This window comes from Rhamphochromis sp. 'chilingali' (assembly GCF_963969265.1).
Source record: "Rhamphochromis sp. 'chilingali' genome assembly, chromosome: 10".
NCBI classification, from domain to species: domain Eukaryota; kingdom Metazoa; phylum Chordata; class Actinopteri; order Cichliformes; family Cichlidae; genus Rhamphochromis; species Rhamphochromis sp. 'chilingali'.
In genome coordinates this window covers 9,981,991-9,998,757 of record NC_137937.1, presented here as the reverse complement: position 1 = coordinate 9,998,757, position 16,767 = coordinate 9,981,991, and the positions used below count along the sequence as shown (strand labels likewise).

The following is a 16,767-nucleotide window of genomic DNA, read 5'->3' as shown; positions in this document are numbered from 1 at the left end:
GCAGATCCCGGGAATAACATCGGAGATCTCTGTCCAGAAGAGCGCAGTCCTGGGAACAGCTAAGATACTGCGCAGGACCCTCAAGCTCCCAGGCCTCTGGTAGAGGACCCGAGCTTGAAGGATAAACCGCCCGCAGGGGCGTGCTGGGTGTTTATATATATATATATATATATATATATATATATATATATATATATATATATATATATATATATATATATACACGTGTATGTATGTATGTATGTATATATATATATATATATATATATATATATATATATATATATATATATATATATATATATATATATATATATATATAATATATATACACACGTGTGTATATATGTATATATACGTGTGTATGTACGTGTGTATATATCTCACAAGACTGTGTAGACTCCTGTGAAAGTCTTGAGTACATCCCATTATTTAATAAGTTGTAGAACCACCTTTAGTGACAAAAACTTGAAGTCATCTTTTTGTGACTGTCACATGACTCTTTAAAAATTGCTTCAGTTCAATCAGATTTGCAGTTATTTGTTTATTTACAGCTCTTAAGGTTCTGCAGTTGGATTGGAGTTTGGACTGAGCATTAAAGTGCTTTGATTCCTTTATTTTTTTATCCAATTCTGATGTAGATTTGCATGGCACCATTGTTGTATGAGCCAGTTTCAGCCAAGCTTTAGCTGCTGGACAAATGTCTCACATTTGACTCTGAAACACTTTTGTATGCCAAGTAGTTTGCAGTTGATTCAATGACTACAAGGTCTTATGCCTCAAAGTAAGCCCAAATCATCACGCCTTCATCACCATCAGCCAGACTGAACAAAACCAAGTCAAGGGAAGAATAACTCCTGTTCATTTTACAAATGATTTTTGACTTTTAAAGTCCACTCTGGGCTTGCACTGCATATCGAACATTTCCTGACACTGTGTGGCCTTGGTCTTAACTTGAGGTCCTCAGCTAGGACTCAGCCACTCATTCCACAGTCTTGACTCATAACCACATCAGAATTTTTTTTATCAGGCTGCTGATTCTTTGAAACATTCTTCCCGACAAGATCAGATTGGCTTTTTATGCCTGCACTTTGATTTATTTCTGTGTTGTGATTATTTTCCTTTTTTTATTTTTTTGTTATTTTATATTTGCTTTGAAATTTTTTATTGCTGCTTTTCCCTCATACTTAATGTTGTTTTACGTTGATCTCTTCTTAAATGGTTCATTTGCCGTTTTCTTTCTATTTTGTAACAGAAAGAAAACTTTTTTTTTTTTTTAGATCACTTTATCACTACCAAAATATCTTTCAGATGTGTTTTATATTATTGTGTTACAGTAAAAATTCTTATCTTTGCTAAAAAAAAGAACATTGCCCTACACACTCACGGAGTATTGGCATTGCTGGCACTTCTTCAAAGGTGTCATATTAAGCTAAATTAAAAACGTGACATTTTTGTGTTGTGCTGCAGGTTCGTCAGCTGGAGAGAACGGTGAGCCTGAGGGACCTGTCCATCGTGGAGATGGAGGGGAAAATGAGAGAAATGTCCGCAGCCACTTATGACGGCATATTTGTCTGGAAGATCTCTGATTTCACCAAGAAGAGGCAGGATGCTGTGGCTGGCCGGGCCCCTGCTATGTTCTCTCCTGGTAACCACATTACACGATGAATTCCTGATTAAGGATTTCCACTTCCTGATGGAAGTAACATGACACTTGATTATTAGTGTTATTATTTAATGTACTGATGTTAATAATTTCCAGCCTTTTATACCAGTAAATATGGCTACAAGATGTGCTTGCGGATCTACCTGAATGGTGATGGGACGGGGCGAGGCACCCACCTGTCTTTGTTCTTTGTGGTGATGAGAGGACACAGTGATGCACTCCTCAAGTGGCCTTTTAATCAAAAGGTGAGAGCTTTATCATTCATGTTGCATGTATGAAATCCTGCATGTTTTCCATAAAACATTAGTTACAGGAAAAAGTTGAGATTTTATAGTTATACATAAATATGAAGTCAAACATTATCAGATTTTCACACAGGTCCCATAAGTACTTAAACATGAATCATGTAATTAAACTTTATTTCTTCAGGATTAAATATTCTGTATCTGTGAAGATTAGCAGAAAATGCAAAGATTAAATTAGAAACAATCCGTTGATTGTTTTTCCACATTTATCCAGAAATCTGAGGCAGAGGTCCAAAGTTACCAAACATTTTTTTTCTGCAATTTTATGTTCAAACATGGCCTCTGCACTGGTGGAAGTGATCATTGTCAGTTTTGAATGAGGCAACATCGGCTAGCAAAAAGCAAATCGGATACAAATGCAAATACAAATTAGATGCAAAGAGACAAATTTGCACCGGACGAAGGAAATGGAAGCTGTGTTCCTGATGGCACTGGCATACAAAAACAAGATATGGTTATTGTGGCCATCTTGTGCTGTATGATTAAACTAGTGTTTTTATTAAGAGCTCTAAAAATGTGTACTGTAACTTAATGTACATTGTTGGATGTCTTCCCATTGGCTGTTGTGACCAAGTATTTCCAAAAACATTAGAGCAAGTGTATTTGCATGAGTTACAGAAGGCAAAACTTTGGTTCATGTTTGCTGTAAACACACATTAAAAATCTTTAATCAGAAATTGCATTCTGAGAATTTGAACTTATTAGCGCATGTCAATGAAAGGAACAAGGTCTTTAAAACCTACATTCTTAATGTCAGTGGCTGAGGTCAAGGCAGCTTTCCAGAGAAATGATTGGGCATTAAGTGGTGGGCTTTTATGCATAAATCTACTTGAACAACGTCATTGTTTTTTCTTGTGAGAGTAATTACACTTCTGCACTCCTAACGTCTGCACAGGTCACCCTTATGCTGCTCGACCAGAACAACAGGGAGCACATAATTGATGCCTTCAGGCCTGACATTTCATCCTCATCCTTCCAGAGGCCTGTCAGCGACATGAACATCGCCAGTGGTTGTCCGCTCTTCTGTCCGCTCTCAAAGCTGGACTCTAAAAACTCCTATATACGTGATGACACCATTTTCATCAAAGCCATTGTAGACCTAACAGGCCTTTAGGTAAAAGTTGAGGGCATGAATCCAACTCTGCCTTTTGTTGCTACTAACCTGTTTAAGTCAACAGGATTTTGTATCACGAGAAATTGGGATTTGCCTTTTGACATTTATTTGGTTTTTTTGAATTTGGTATGATTTTATTGGTGGCAATATGCAAGACCAGAGCAAGTTCTTTTGGGCCACTTGCCACTGGCCAAAAACTTGTGTAGCCATTCTTATCTTACCAATTGAACTGAGTTTGTGTTTGACAAAAATTGCAAATACCTACCAAAGTGAAAATAACATCCATACTGGTATTTGGCTGATAATGTGTTATTTTCCCTCCCCCAAGAAGTCCCTCAGGCCAGTGTTTTGAAACAACTGTGCTATCCTAATGACAAAATAATAGAGAATAGCTAGCATGCTTATTATAAGTCCATCAAATGAAGTGTACGTTTTTTTAAGGAGTTTTTTTTACAAACTCCTTAAAAATCTAATATTATTGGCAACCCTTAAAAGATTTAACAACAGGAGATTCGTTTAGCTGATAATGTTTTATTTAAGTTTCCAGACATGTGTCTGACAACTTGGTGATGTGGTAAAAATAATTTTTATCTCCTTAGTACTGTTTTTGTCTCCACCAACTCTTAAAAAGGTTTTTGTGGCTTGTTAGCTAGCTAGCTAGCTAAACTAGCTACCAACTATCTTGTTAGCTTAATTTGTTTTCAGACAGTAGGTTTGGCAGTGAAAACAACTGCCTGCTGTTGGGAACAGGCTGAATCAGAGTGGTGTGACTGAATTAAAACTGTGTAATCGAGCTGTTTTATATGACATGTAGTTTTGTGGCCAATCATTAATATAAAAATTCTGGTAGAGCAGCTATAAAAAGAAAAAAACAAACCAACTGTCCACTATAGTGCTCATGTTGAAGCTAATGCTAATTTGTTAGCTTATTTTAAGCATTTAGCTTAAATTTGCAACACCAAAACCTGTCCTAAATGACTGAAAATATTGAACCTTAGACCAGTGACACCGTAGCTTTGTATTTTGAACGACTTACAGACATTGCAAGGTCTAGGCTCTTTATTGAGTTTATTGCCTAGCATTTGGTAAGCTGTTTTTTTTTTTTTTCTTTTCTTTACAGTCAAGTTTGTCACACTGTTAAAGGAACTGTAACAGTGTGACACCCATGTAGCCTACAGAATATTGCGCAGCTGTGCACACAGTTTGTAGTGCAGTAGAATTTCAAACTGGTTTGCTTTTTTTTTTTTTTTCCCCATTCTGTGCCTCCAACTCAGACTCCTGTGTTCATTGATAATCATTTGTGGTGGTGGGCATTGCTTGAATTCCATGAATTCTGAATGCAGTATTTCACTCGAACGTTCGGTCTGTGAGTGTCTGTGTTCATGTGAACACTGTTCCATTTCTATTGTTATTTGCAGGGTTAGTTAATGTTGGATCTGTGGAAGATACAGTAGCTTGCAGCAGTGTGCTGTTTGCCCATGAAACAGTAACAGAGATGGTAGTTGAGCTGATTTGCCCAAATGGAAATGCAACATATTTTATTAAAAATAAACATATATTTGCATACAGGTTCTAAAAAAGTCTATAAGTATCTTTTGATAGTAATCTCTGGCTTTTTCAAAAAAGTATTTGTTCTAGCTAATCCAGTTGATGTCGATTGCTTGGTTTGTAACGTTGTTCAGTTGGTTAGTACATGTTAGAATAGCATCCACAGCCAATGGGACGTTTTTTTTTCTAGCTGAATATTACATTGTAAAGAAATGATTAATGTTTTTCACTTCCCCTGTCAGTGGTTTTAATATTGTGACAGTTCGTCCATGTGATACTTGGGACAGTTTACTTGTTAAACTCTCAAAAGCTCCTGAGATGGGATGAGACAAATCACTGAAACTGGTGACACTGAAAGGAAATGTGCCCCCTACTAGCTAGTGGGTAACATGATTTTCTCTATGAACAGTACCTTTAACAGTACAGAAAGTACATCAAGTGTGATCACAGAAACACAAAGTCAGAACAAAACTACACTGAAACATGAATACAGTGATGCAAAGTGAGAAAATAACTACTATGATACAGACTAATAAAATAAGTACAAAGTGATTCAAAACCACAAGCTGGGGAAAATGACCATAAGTAGCTAAATCAAGAGAATGTCACCAAAGAGATTTAAAAATGATTTAAAGCAACAACTACAGAAAGATGCAAATCTATTTTGAAGAGAGTACATAACTGCAAAGATCAAACAACAAAGACTAAAGGATTACAAAGATATGCAGAGAAAATGATGCAGAATAAACAGATTCAGGGAGATGGATTACTATTCCAAAACAAGACCTACAAAGAAAAATCCTGAAGACCAATGGCTACAAAATGATATCACCTATCATCAACATAATTTCAAGAGAGATATATTTGCAGGAAGATTTAAAACGATCTAAAAGAAGGAAAATGACTACGCAGAATAACTAAAAACAGACCTAATAATTACAAAGAGAGACAAAGAGATGCAGAACAACTTCAAAGAGCCATCTCTTCAGCGAGATGCAAAGCAATTTTAAAGATAAAAAAATGTCCACAAAAAGAAAATAACTGTCCCCACAAGAAGCCCCAGAACAAACAGATATGTTGAATGAATAAAATGAGATTCAGATGACTTCAAAGACACAGAGAGATGCAAAAAAAACTACAAAGACCAGATGACTCCACAAATAATGTAAAACATAAATAGATGTAAAATAACTACAGAAGAGATTGCTTTGAAATGGTTTTCAATGTCAAAAAGATAGGACAAACTTAATCAGCAAGTACAACGACAGTGCGATATGAAAAATAATTTCAGTGATGGAAAATTCCCATAGGGGAATTTAAAATGTGTACAGAGACAAAAAAAAAAACCCACCTCAAAGAGAGACAAGAGTACACAGACATGCATAAAACAGTCACGCACTGAGATGTAATGAGTACATGGACACGCTGCTTGTAGTCATTTTGTGTTTCTTCGAGTCTCACTGTCTAGTTCTTTTGTCACAGAGGGTCTCATAGTCTTACAGGCTACTTTAAGTTACAAACCGTAGCGTTTAATTGATATTATTTAGCTTAAATGATTTAATCTTCATGCTGTGAGGTTATTAGATGCAGAAAACTTCAAGATTGCTGTATTTTCATATGGGTGTAACCTTTGTTCTCAGACACAGGCGTGTGGAGACTGGAGCTGAGGGAGATACGAAAATCTTGGGTTGGAATCCGAGTTGAGATATTAAACGAGCAAATTTTTGATGATGTTGTAATATTATCCTATTTTTGGCTTTCTTCACAGGTTTGAACTGACTTACTTTTTACAGAAAAAAGAAGTGCCTGTACCTGTAGTGTTTTTTTTGTTTTGTTTTCACGATCCCATTAGGATGAGAATGTGCTTTTCTGTGAGTTCAAACTCACAATATGACGCTTTTGATTTGTGCGGTGTATTTATTTATTTTTTAAAATTCAGCATTTTTATTATCCTTCTTTTACGAGGCCCCTTTACTAGATGTGATAAAACTTAAGTGACTTAAGAATGTTTCTCTTTACATACATAAACTAGTGAATGTTAGATGTTATCTTTAATGGAAAACGAGGTCAGCGCATTGTAACTCGCAGCTTTTGGCATCTGCACCTAAACACATCGGCATGTTTTTAAATCTGTCAAAGGACACTGATACCTCTCTGTGCATGAGATGTGTCAGTAGGAAAAAAATACATGTATTACTGGTTCATATTGTAGACCAGCATTTTATTTTTTTATGATTTCTTGATATAGTATAAAACATATGAGTGTGTGTGATCTAATTTTGATGCTGTGCTCAAGTTTGAAGTGTGTGTGAGTTAACCATATCTTAATAATACATAGATTTTATTTATTGAAGAAGTTATATGTTGAGACAGTTTAAAAGCATGCGTTAGCTGATGGTGACAAGATGCAGCTGCGGTCTGACCTCAGCAGCTTTTTTTGCTTTCTGGTTATTTCAGAAACATATTTCCTCTGTTATTCTCTTTAGAATACATTGGTATTATTGCACATTATGTAGATTACATTTTGCATGTGTAACTGCAGCATCAAATGAATTAGCTGCTACATTTGTGTGACCCTCCAGTGTGCGCTGATCGGAGCTCATAGATGCAGCCTTGCAAGCACTATGCGGACATTCATATTTAATCTTACAAAATGTGCGACCTGATGTGAGCCAGGACTTCAAATTTCTTATTAACAAAAGGGCTTCACATTTCCTTTTCATCCCCTAAATGTCACATGCAGACATACATAGACATGTCCAGTTTTGGTCCAGCTTATAGCTTGAACTGTTTAATAGAGGGGAAAAAAAGAAAGGAAAAAAAAAACCCTTCACAGGCTGGGGAACAAAGTCACATTTGAGCCAATTGATGTTATGCTGTATCAGCGATACTGACTTGTAGGAAATGCCACACTGCCTCACTGTTATTGCAACAGAATAAACACTATGTCGATGTGATGTGTGAACTTCAAATAACTCTTCAGAGCTGACAAACTAAACCAGGTTGGTTTAAATTATTTACATATCTGTTTCTCTCTTCGTGGATCCGAAGCCCATGTTGAGATTAAGATGACGAGCTTTCATCTGTAGCAATGACATCAAACTGCAGTCTTACTTGTTGTTCTCTCTGCTACATTCTGTGGATAGTAAGTCACGTGTTAGTAAACTCTTTGTACTACAGGAAATTTGTTCCATATTTGTATTTAATTTTGACTTATTAAAGGTTTTAAGATGCCCTCTATGCAAAGAACTGCCATGTCTCACAATTTGTTCACACTCATCAATGTCCTTGAATTCACTTCTACCACATGAGGGCGCTCAATGCAAACACATACACATACAGTATTTTGTCCTTTCAGAGGGTAGGCCAAATTCATGGATCATAGTAATGTCATGTGATGGACTGAAAACAAATGGCATTTATGCTAATAATTAATCAAACACATTAAAAATTAACAGTAACTTTTTCTTTTTTAGAAATAACATTTATAGAGGGTTTAAAGAGAGTTTTGCAAACCTATAAAATACTTTCTTTTAAAATATATACATTCAATGACTCGATATGATACTGAGTTGGCATAAAAAGGTATAGACTGTATATAAATGTGGGCCGCCTGGAATTTATACTGTATTCCACTTTCGGATGCAGTCAAACTAAAATGTTAACATATGAATGTTTCTGAAAAGATGCATTCTGCCATCTTATGTATTTCTTACACTGATATAAGTCCAAGAGGCCATTTTTTCATACATTTGGTTCTAATCAATAAGTTACTGTTTTCAAACAGAGTTCAGTATCATTGTTAGCTGGAGTCACAAAGGGTATCTCTATTCAGGAACTGTACATACAGTAGAAACAACTGACCAGAAATAAAGTGCTTACTCCAAACTTTGTCTTACCTCAACAGTCACTTTCAAACTGGACTAGCTGATCTGAATTAACATATTTCTGTAAGTTAAACATGGTTATAGCCGACACCTAAAAACAAAGGCTCTAGATGTGCTCAGATGCGAAAAATAATTTACAGTGGGGCAAAAAAGTATTTAGTCAGCCACCGATTGTGCAAGTTCCCCCACTTAAAATGATGACAGAGGTCAGTAATTTGCACCAGAGGTACACTTCAACTGTGAGAGACAGAATGTGAAAAAAAAATCCATGAATTCACATGGTAGGATTTGTAAAGAATTTATTCATAAATTAGGGTGGAAAATAAGTATTTGGTCACCTCAAACAAGGAAAATCTCTGGCTCTCACAGACCTGTAACGTCTTCTGTAAGAAGCTTTTCTGTCCCCCACTCGTTACCTGTATGAATGGCACCTGTTTGAACTCATCATCTGTATAAAAGACACCTGTCCACAGCCTCAAACAGTCAGACTCCAAACTCCGCCATGGCCAAGACCAAAGAGCTTTCGAAGGACACCAGGAAAAGTATTGTAGACCTGCACCAGACTGGGAAGAGTGAATCTACAATAGGCAAGCAGCTTGGTGTGAAAAAAATCAACTGTGGGAGCAATCATCAGAAAATGGAAGACATACAAGACCACTGATAATCTCCCTCGATCTGGGGCTCCACGCAAGATCTCATCCCGTGGGGTCAAAATGATCATGAGAACGGTGAGCAAAGATCCCAGAACCACACGGGGGGACCTGGTGAATGACCTGCAGAGAGCTGGGACCAAAGTAACAAAGGTCACCATCAGTAACACACTACAACGGCAGGGAATCAAATCCCGCAGTGCCAGACGTGTTCCGCTGCTGAAGCCAGTGCATGTCCAGGCCCGTCTGAAGTTTGCCAGAGAGCACATGGATGATACAGCAGAGGATTGGGAGAATGTCATGTGGTCAGATGAAACCAAAGTAGAACTTTTTGGTATAAACTCAACTCGTCGTGTTTGGAGGAAGAAGAATACTGAGTTGCATCCCAAGAACACCATACCTACTGTGAAGCATGGGGGTGGAAACATCATGCTATGGGGCTGTTTTTCTGCCAAGGGGACAGGACGACTGATCCGTGTTAAGGACAGAATGAATGGGGCCATGTATCGTGAGATTTTGAGCCAAAACCTCCTTCCATCAGTGAGAACTTTGAAGATGAAACGAGGCTGGGTCTTCCAACATGACAATGATCCAAAACACACCGCCCGGGCAACAAAGGAGTGGCTCCGTAAGAAGCATTTGAAAGTCCTGGAGTGGCCTAGCCAGTCTCCAGACCTCAACCACATAGAAAATCTGTGGCAGGAGTTGAAAGTCCGTGTTGCTCGGCGACAGCCCCAAAACATCACTGCTCTCGAGAAGATCTGCATGGAGGAATGGGCCAAAATACCAGCTACTGTGTGTGCAAACCTGGTAAAGACCTATAGTAAACGTTTGACCTCTGTTATTGCCAACAAAGGTTATGTTACAAAGTATTGAGTTGGTCTTGGCCATGGCGGAGTTTGGAGTCTGACTATTTGAGGCTGTGGACAGGTGTCTTTTATACAGATGATGAGTTCAAACAGGTGCCATTCATACAGGTAACAAGTGGGGGACAGAAAAGCTTCTTACAGAAGACGTTACAGGTCTGTGAGAGCCAGAGATTTTCCTTGTTTGAGGTGACCAAATACTTATTTTCCACCCTAATTTACGAATAAATTCTTTACAAATCCTACCATGTGGATTCATGGATTTTTTTTCACATTCTGTCTCTCACAGTTGAAGTGTACCTCTGGTGCAAACTACTGACCTCTGTCATCATTTTAAGTGGGGGAACTTGCACAATCGGTGGCTGACTAAATACTTTTTTGCCCCACTGTGTATACACACACACACACACACACACACACACACACACACACACACACACACACACACACACACACACACACATACACACACACACATATTAGGGGTGCAACGATACTCTTATCGATATTGAACCGCTCGATACAATGCTTTCGGTTCGGTACGCATATGTATCAAACAATACAAAAATTGTAATTTATTTTATCAACTTTTCTTCTGATGATTCTGTCTGTGTTGAGAGCTCAGTGGATCTGCGTTCGCTTACTCCGCCTAGGCTGCACTGTCGAGCGCAGATCCACTGAGTGCAGCACAAGCTAGCAAGACAGAAGCTAAGCTCATTGCAACATGGCAAATTGAACGACCCCCACCCTCATTCAGATCTGGCGTTTGGAACTACTTTGGTCTTCATGTGAAGTATGACCCTGAAGGTAAGTGCGTCATGGACAAATGTAAAACAGTATGTCGGATGTGCCACGCAATGCTCTTTGTGTCAAAGTAGCTGAAGACAAAACAGAAAAACATGAAGATGATTTTCCTGGCCTGGGATTTTATAAAAATATTCTGCAGTACCTCCTCCTTGAATCGCTACCTTATCATGGTGGAGGGGTTCGTGTGTCCCAGGGATCCCAGGGGCTATGTTGTCTGGGGGCTTTTGCCCCCTGGTAGGGTCTCCCATGGCAAATTGGTCCTGGGTGAGGGACCAGACAAAGAGCGATTCAGAAGACCCTTATGAAAAGGATATCGAGGGAACAGTTTACCCTGCCCGGGATAGGGTTACCGGGGCCCCGCCCTGGAGCCAGGCCCGGGGGAGGGTGCCCGAGGGCGAGCGTCTGGTGGCCGGGCCTTAGTCCATGGGGCCCGGCCGGGCACAGCCTGAAGAGGAGACGTGGGCCCATCCTCCCCCAGGCCCACCACCTGCAGGAGGCGCCATAGGGGTCGGGTGCATTGTGTGTCGGGTGGCGGCCAGGAGCGGAGGCCCTGCCGGACTGACCCCCGGCTGCCAAGACTGGCAATAGGGACATGGAATGTCACCTCTCTGGTGGGGAAGGAGCCTGAGTTAGTGTGTGAGGTTGAGAGGTACCGGCTAGATATAGTCAGGCTCACCTCTATGCATGGCTTGGGCTCTGGAACCAGTCTCCTGGAGAGGGACTGGACTCTGTCTCAGTCTGGAGTTGCCCCTGGTGAGAGGCGGCGGGCTGGGGTGGGTATTCTAATATCCCCTCGGCTTGCTGCCGGTATGTTGGGGTTTTTCCCGGTGGATGAGAGGGTTTGTTCCCTGCGCCTTAGGGTCGGGGAATGGGTCCTGACTGCCATCTGCGCTTATGCGCCGAGTGGCAGTTCAGAGTACCCAGCCTTCTTAGAGTCCCTGGGGGGGGGGGGGGGAGTGCTGGAAGGTGCTCCACTTGGAGACTCTGTTGTCCTGCTGGGAGACTTCAATGCTCACGTGGGTAACGACAGCCCTGGAGGGGCGTGATTGGGAGGAACGGCCTCCCTGATCTGAACCCGAGCGGTGCTTTGTTATTGGACTTCTGTGCTAATCACAGTTTGGCCATAACGAACACCCTGTTCGAACATAAGAGTGTCCATAAGTGCACGTGGCACCAGGACGCTCTAGGCCGTAGGTCGATGATCGATTTTGTAATCGTATCACCAGACCTGCGACCATATGTTCTGGACACTCGGGTAAAGAGAGGGGCTGAGCTGTCAACTGATCACCACCTGGTGGTGAGTTGGATCAGGTGGCGGGGGAGGACGCTGGACAGACCTGGTGCACCTAAACGCGTAGTGAGGGTGTGCTGGGAACGTCTAGCAGAGGCCCCAGTCCGCGAGATCTTCAACGCACACCTACGGCAGAGCTTCAACAGCATTCCGCGGGAGACTGGGGACATTGAGTCCGAATGGACCATGTTCAGCGTCTCCATTGCCGAAGCTGCTGCATTGAGCTGCGGCCGCAAGGTGGTTGGTGTCTGCCGTGGTGGTAATCCCCGAACCAAATGGTGGACACCAGAGGTGAAGGGAGCCACCAGGCTGAAGAAGGAGTCCTATCGGGCTTGGTTAGCCTGTGGGACTCCGGAGGCAGCCGACAGGTATCGACAGGCCAAGCAGAATGTGGCTCGGGCAGTGGCTGAAGCAAAAACTCGGGTGTGGGAGGAGTTCGGAGAGGCCATGGAAAAAGACTTTCGGACTGCCTCGAAGAGATTCTGGTCTCAGGAGGGGAAAGCGGTGCTCTACCTGCACTGTGTATAGTGCTGTGTATAGTGCTGGCGGAGCGCTGTTGATGTCGACTGAGAAAATTGTCAGGCGGTGGAAGGAATACTTCGAGGACCTCCTTAATCCCACTGACACGTCTTCCGAGGAGGAAGCAGAGTCTGGGGATGAGGGGAATGACCCGCCAATTTCCGGGGGCGAGGTCACTGAGGCAGTTAAACAACTCCTTGGTGGCAGAGCCCCTGGTGTTGATGAGGTCCGCCCCGAGTTCCTGAAGGCTCTGGACGTTGTAGGGCTGTCCTAGTTGATGTGCCTCTGCAATGTTGTGTGGAGATCAGGGGCAGTACCTGTGGACTGGCAGACCGGGGTGGTGGTCCCCATCTTTAAGAAGGGGGACCGGAGGGTGTGTTCCAACTACAGGGGGATCACACTCCTCAGCCTCCCTGGGAAAGTCTATGCCAGGGTGCTGGAAAGTAGAGTTCGTCCGCTAGTCGAACCTCGGATACAGGAGGAACAATGCGGTTTTCGTCCTGGTCGCGGAACACTGGACCAGCTCTTTATCCTCTCGAGGATACTCGAGGGTGCATGGGAGTTTGCCCAACCAGTCTACATGTGTTTTGCGGACTTGGAGAAGGCATTCGACCGTGTCCCTCGGGGTGTTCTGTGGGAGGTGTTGCGGGAGTATGGGGTGTCTGGCCCATTGCTACGGGCCATTCGATCCCTATAGAACTGTTGCAAGAGCTTGGTTCGCATTGCCGGCAATAAGTCGGACTCGTTCCCGGTGGGTGATGGGGTCCGCCAGGGCTGCCCTTTGTCTCCGGTTCTGTTCATAATTTTTATGGACAGGATTTCTAGGCGCAGCCAAGTGGCGGAGGGCTTTCGCTTTGGTGGCCTCAGAATCTCATCTCTGATTTTTGCGGATGATGTGGTTCTGTTGGCTTCATCGGGTGAGGGCCTCCAACTCGCACTGGAATGGTTCGCAGCCGAGTGTGAAGCAGCGGGAATGAGGATCAGCACCTCCAAATCTGAGGCCATGGTTCTCAGCCGGAAAAGGGTGGAGTGCCCACTCCGGGTCGGGGATGAGTTCCTGCCCCAAGTGGAGGAGTTCAAGTATCTCGGGGTCTTGTTCGCGAGTGATTGGAGAAGGGAGCCGGAGATCGACAGACGGATTGGGGCTGCAGCTGCAGTAATGCAGACGCTGCACCGGTCCGTCGTGGTGAAGAGGGAGCTGAGTGTAAAAGCGAAGCTCTCAATTTACCGGTCGATCTACGTCCCTACCCTCACCTATGGCCACGAGCTGTGGGTAGTGACCGAAAGAACGAGATCGCGGATACAAGCGGCAGAAATGAGCTTCCTCCGAAGGGTGGCTGGCCTCTCCCTTAGAGATAGGGTGAGAAGTTCGGCCATCCGGGAGGGGCTCAGAGTAGAGCAGCTGCTGCTCCACATCGAAAGGAGCCAGTTGAGGTGGTTTGGGCATCTGACAAGGATGCCACTTGGGCGCCTCCTGGGTGAGGTGTTCCAGGCATGTCCCACCGGGAGGAGGCCCCGGGGCAGACCCAGGACATGCTGGAGAGATTATATCTCTCAGCTGTCCTGGGAACGCCTTGGTATTCCCCCGGATAAGCTGGAGGAGGTGGCTGGGGAGAGGGAGGTCTGGGCCTCTTTGCTTAGGCTGCTGCCCCCGCGACCCGGCCTCGGATAAAGCGGATGAAGATGGATGGATGGATTCTGCAGTACATCAAAAACAAAAGAAAACCATTAATCAACATATAAACATTACCTCTGACGTTACAGCGGTTTTATTAGAGACACAGCTAAGCGTTTTGCATTTTGCATAATTTTAGAAAGTTTAAATTTGTTCAGTATTGAACGGCAGAAATTAGGTTTTCTTTTCAGAAGTATGTAAAACGAAAAAAAACAGCGACCGAGAGCGCTGTAAACAACGGTAGACTGGTGCGTAACAAGCAAGCGAATAATGCAGAAAACAGATTTTTAGACGGGAAACTGTTCTTGAAGTATACACAGAGAGAGAGAGCTGTGCATGAAGTGTGATATTATCATGGTGGAAGCAAAACAGTAAAAGTCAGAGTGAATTCATGACGATGTTTATGTGAAGCGCAGTTTGGCTCTTCTTTTGCTGCTGGTTCAGTCAATATTGTTTGGAGAGAGATAAAACTAACAGCTTTAGAATCAGCGCAAAAATGGCGTAAACACAAAGCGCGGACTCGTCGACAGATCAGAATCAGCGAGCTGTCGGCTTTCAGCCCCAACCAGGGCTGGACTGGGACAAAACATCAGCCCGGGCATTTTGACTAGAGACCGGCCCACCAGGTATTATAGGAAAAACCATAAAGCCTTTGAATGAAAACAAATGTCACACTGTCTTGTTGGTACATATGTATCAATCTAATAAACTTAAACCTACACTATCCTCCCTATTCTGGTATTCTAAACAGTACTTAGCCAAAACCCAAAGACTGCTTGGTTGAGTTAACGTCCTGAACTATCTACAACATATGGTGGAAACCTGAAATTAAGACAGAGAAGACTAGAGGTGAGACATGACCATTACTGAATATTAAAAATAATAAATGACATATTTAGTGATATTTTCATAAACTATTTATTTACCACATCAACAAACAGCATGGCAGGGTAAAATATTTTTTCTAACATTGCAACCTTTTAAAAGTGAAAGGAGACAGAAAGACAGGTGAGAAAGAATAAAACTTAACTGACTTTTTGATGGCATTTTACACAAAGTACTAGTACAGTATCTAGAAAATGTGGGAAAATACTGGCATCATGTACAGTACTTTCTTCTGAAGAAATTATGTTGGGACCCTGAAAAAAACTTACTATGTACAATAACGGATTTCTATAAATTTGACATCAGATGAAAACTTTGGTTGTAAGATTCGGATAATTATTTGTTAAAAGCTAGAAATTTTAAATGAGAATAAGAAAGAAAAGTATTTCTTTGTGCCCCCCTTTCCCTGTTAATGCTCTACCTGGCCCCATGGCATAACTTTGCTAGACCCGCCCCTGCACAGTTACCAGCTGTCAGCTACATAGAAAAGGATCCTGGTGTAAGTTGTCTCTCAGAAACAGTTCATAGCTTTCCTTCAACCCATTCATGTCACCTAAAAGGTAAACCTGTTTCTCCACCACCTGTTCAGCTCTGATGATTCAGTAAGGACATCTCCTGGTTTCATCTTCATGTTTCCCTCTCACCAGATAACCAAACCGATAACATGACCAGCAGCTTCTACGGCTGTGGCTCCAACAAACATCAGCTGATACTAGAAAGTAATATTAAATAAATTCTAACAACAGCTTATCAAGTTTAAAGGCGCTTCTGCTGTTTAACGCGACCTCCGCTAGTTTCCTCTTTCTGGCGCAAAGCGGGAGATAAACAAGCAAGAGAGACGGGACTTGTGGCAGAAACGCTGATGAGCTGATCATTGATCAGTTTCATGATTGAAGTAGCAGCAGGAGAGGGAGGGGGGAGAATGAGAGAAGAAGAGGCAGCTGACAGCGTAAAGACACAGAATAACTCCAGCTTTTTGTCTTTTTTTTATTGTAGCTGAAGTATGGGACAAATCCCGTTTATTTTCAGCTCAATACGAAACGCATAATATTAACTTTGAATACCAGAGGATTCCGTTTTTTACTGGACGGTAGGCAACTCTACTAACTAACCATATGAATAAAATAAAGTTCACCAGTAACATCATAGCACCCACCCAACTATATACAAACTCCGTCATGCTAGCTAGTACACAGTACGAGTTATTGTAACTGACTGTAAAAAGTTAGCACAACGAAAATAAACTACACCTAAACTTGGTTTATATCTGACCCAGATAGACTGAAGGTTATAACTTCTTACCTGAAGCTCATTTCACCTGACAGTCGGACTGGCAGCCGCCTTGGGTCTCTTCACCTCCGCCTCCCCTTTCCCCCATTCACCTGCTGGCCTCCACCACTTGCTAATTTTACTGAATCTGTGAAAGCTCCACCATAGGGCTGCTCGATTATGGCAAAAATGATAATCACGATTATTTTCACTGAAATTGAGATCACAATTATTTGACGATATTTATTTAACCCTATAAGACCTACCATAGAACCAAGTCGGCCA

The 16,767-nt window shown here is 42.1% G+C and overlaps 1 protein-coding gene across 2 annotated transcripts in view; it reads left to right on the top strand.

Moving 5' to 3' along the window:
• LOC308403766 (TNF receptor-associated factor 2-like) overlaps positions 1–4,335 on the top strand; it is a 35,852-nt gene extending 31,517 nt beyond the window's left edge. For both annotated transcript variants that reach the window (XM_080893491.1, XM_080893490.1), the window contains 3 exons: positions 1,471–1,648; positions 1,763–1,911; positions 2,867–4,335. In XM_080893491.1, coding sequence (XP_080749617.1) covers positions 1,471–1,648; positions 1,763–1,911; positions 2,867–3,085 — 546 coding nt within the window. In that variant the 3' untranslated portion in view covers positions 3,086–4,335. The remainder of the gene's footprint in view (positions 1–1,470; positions 1,649–1,762; positions 1,912–2,866) is intronic.
• Positions 4,336–16,767: the final 12,432 nt, after the last annotated feature.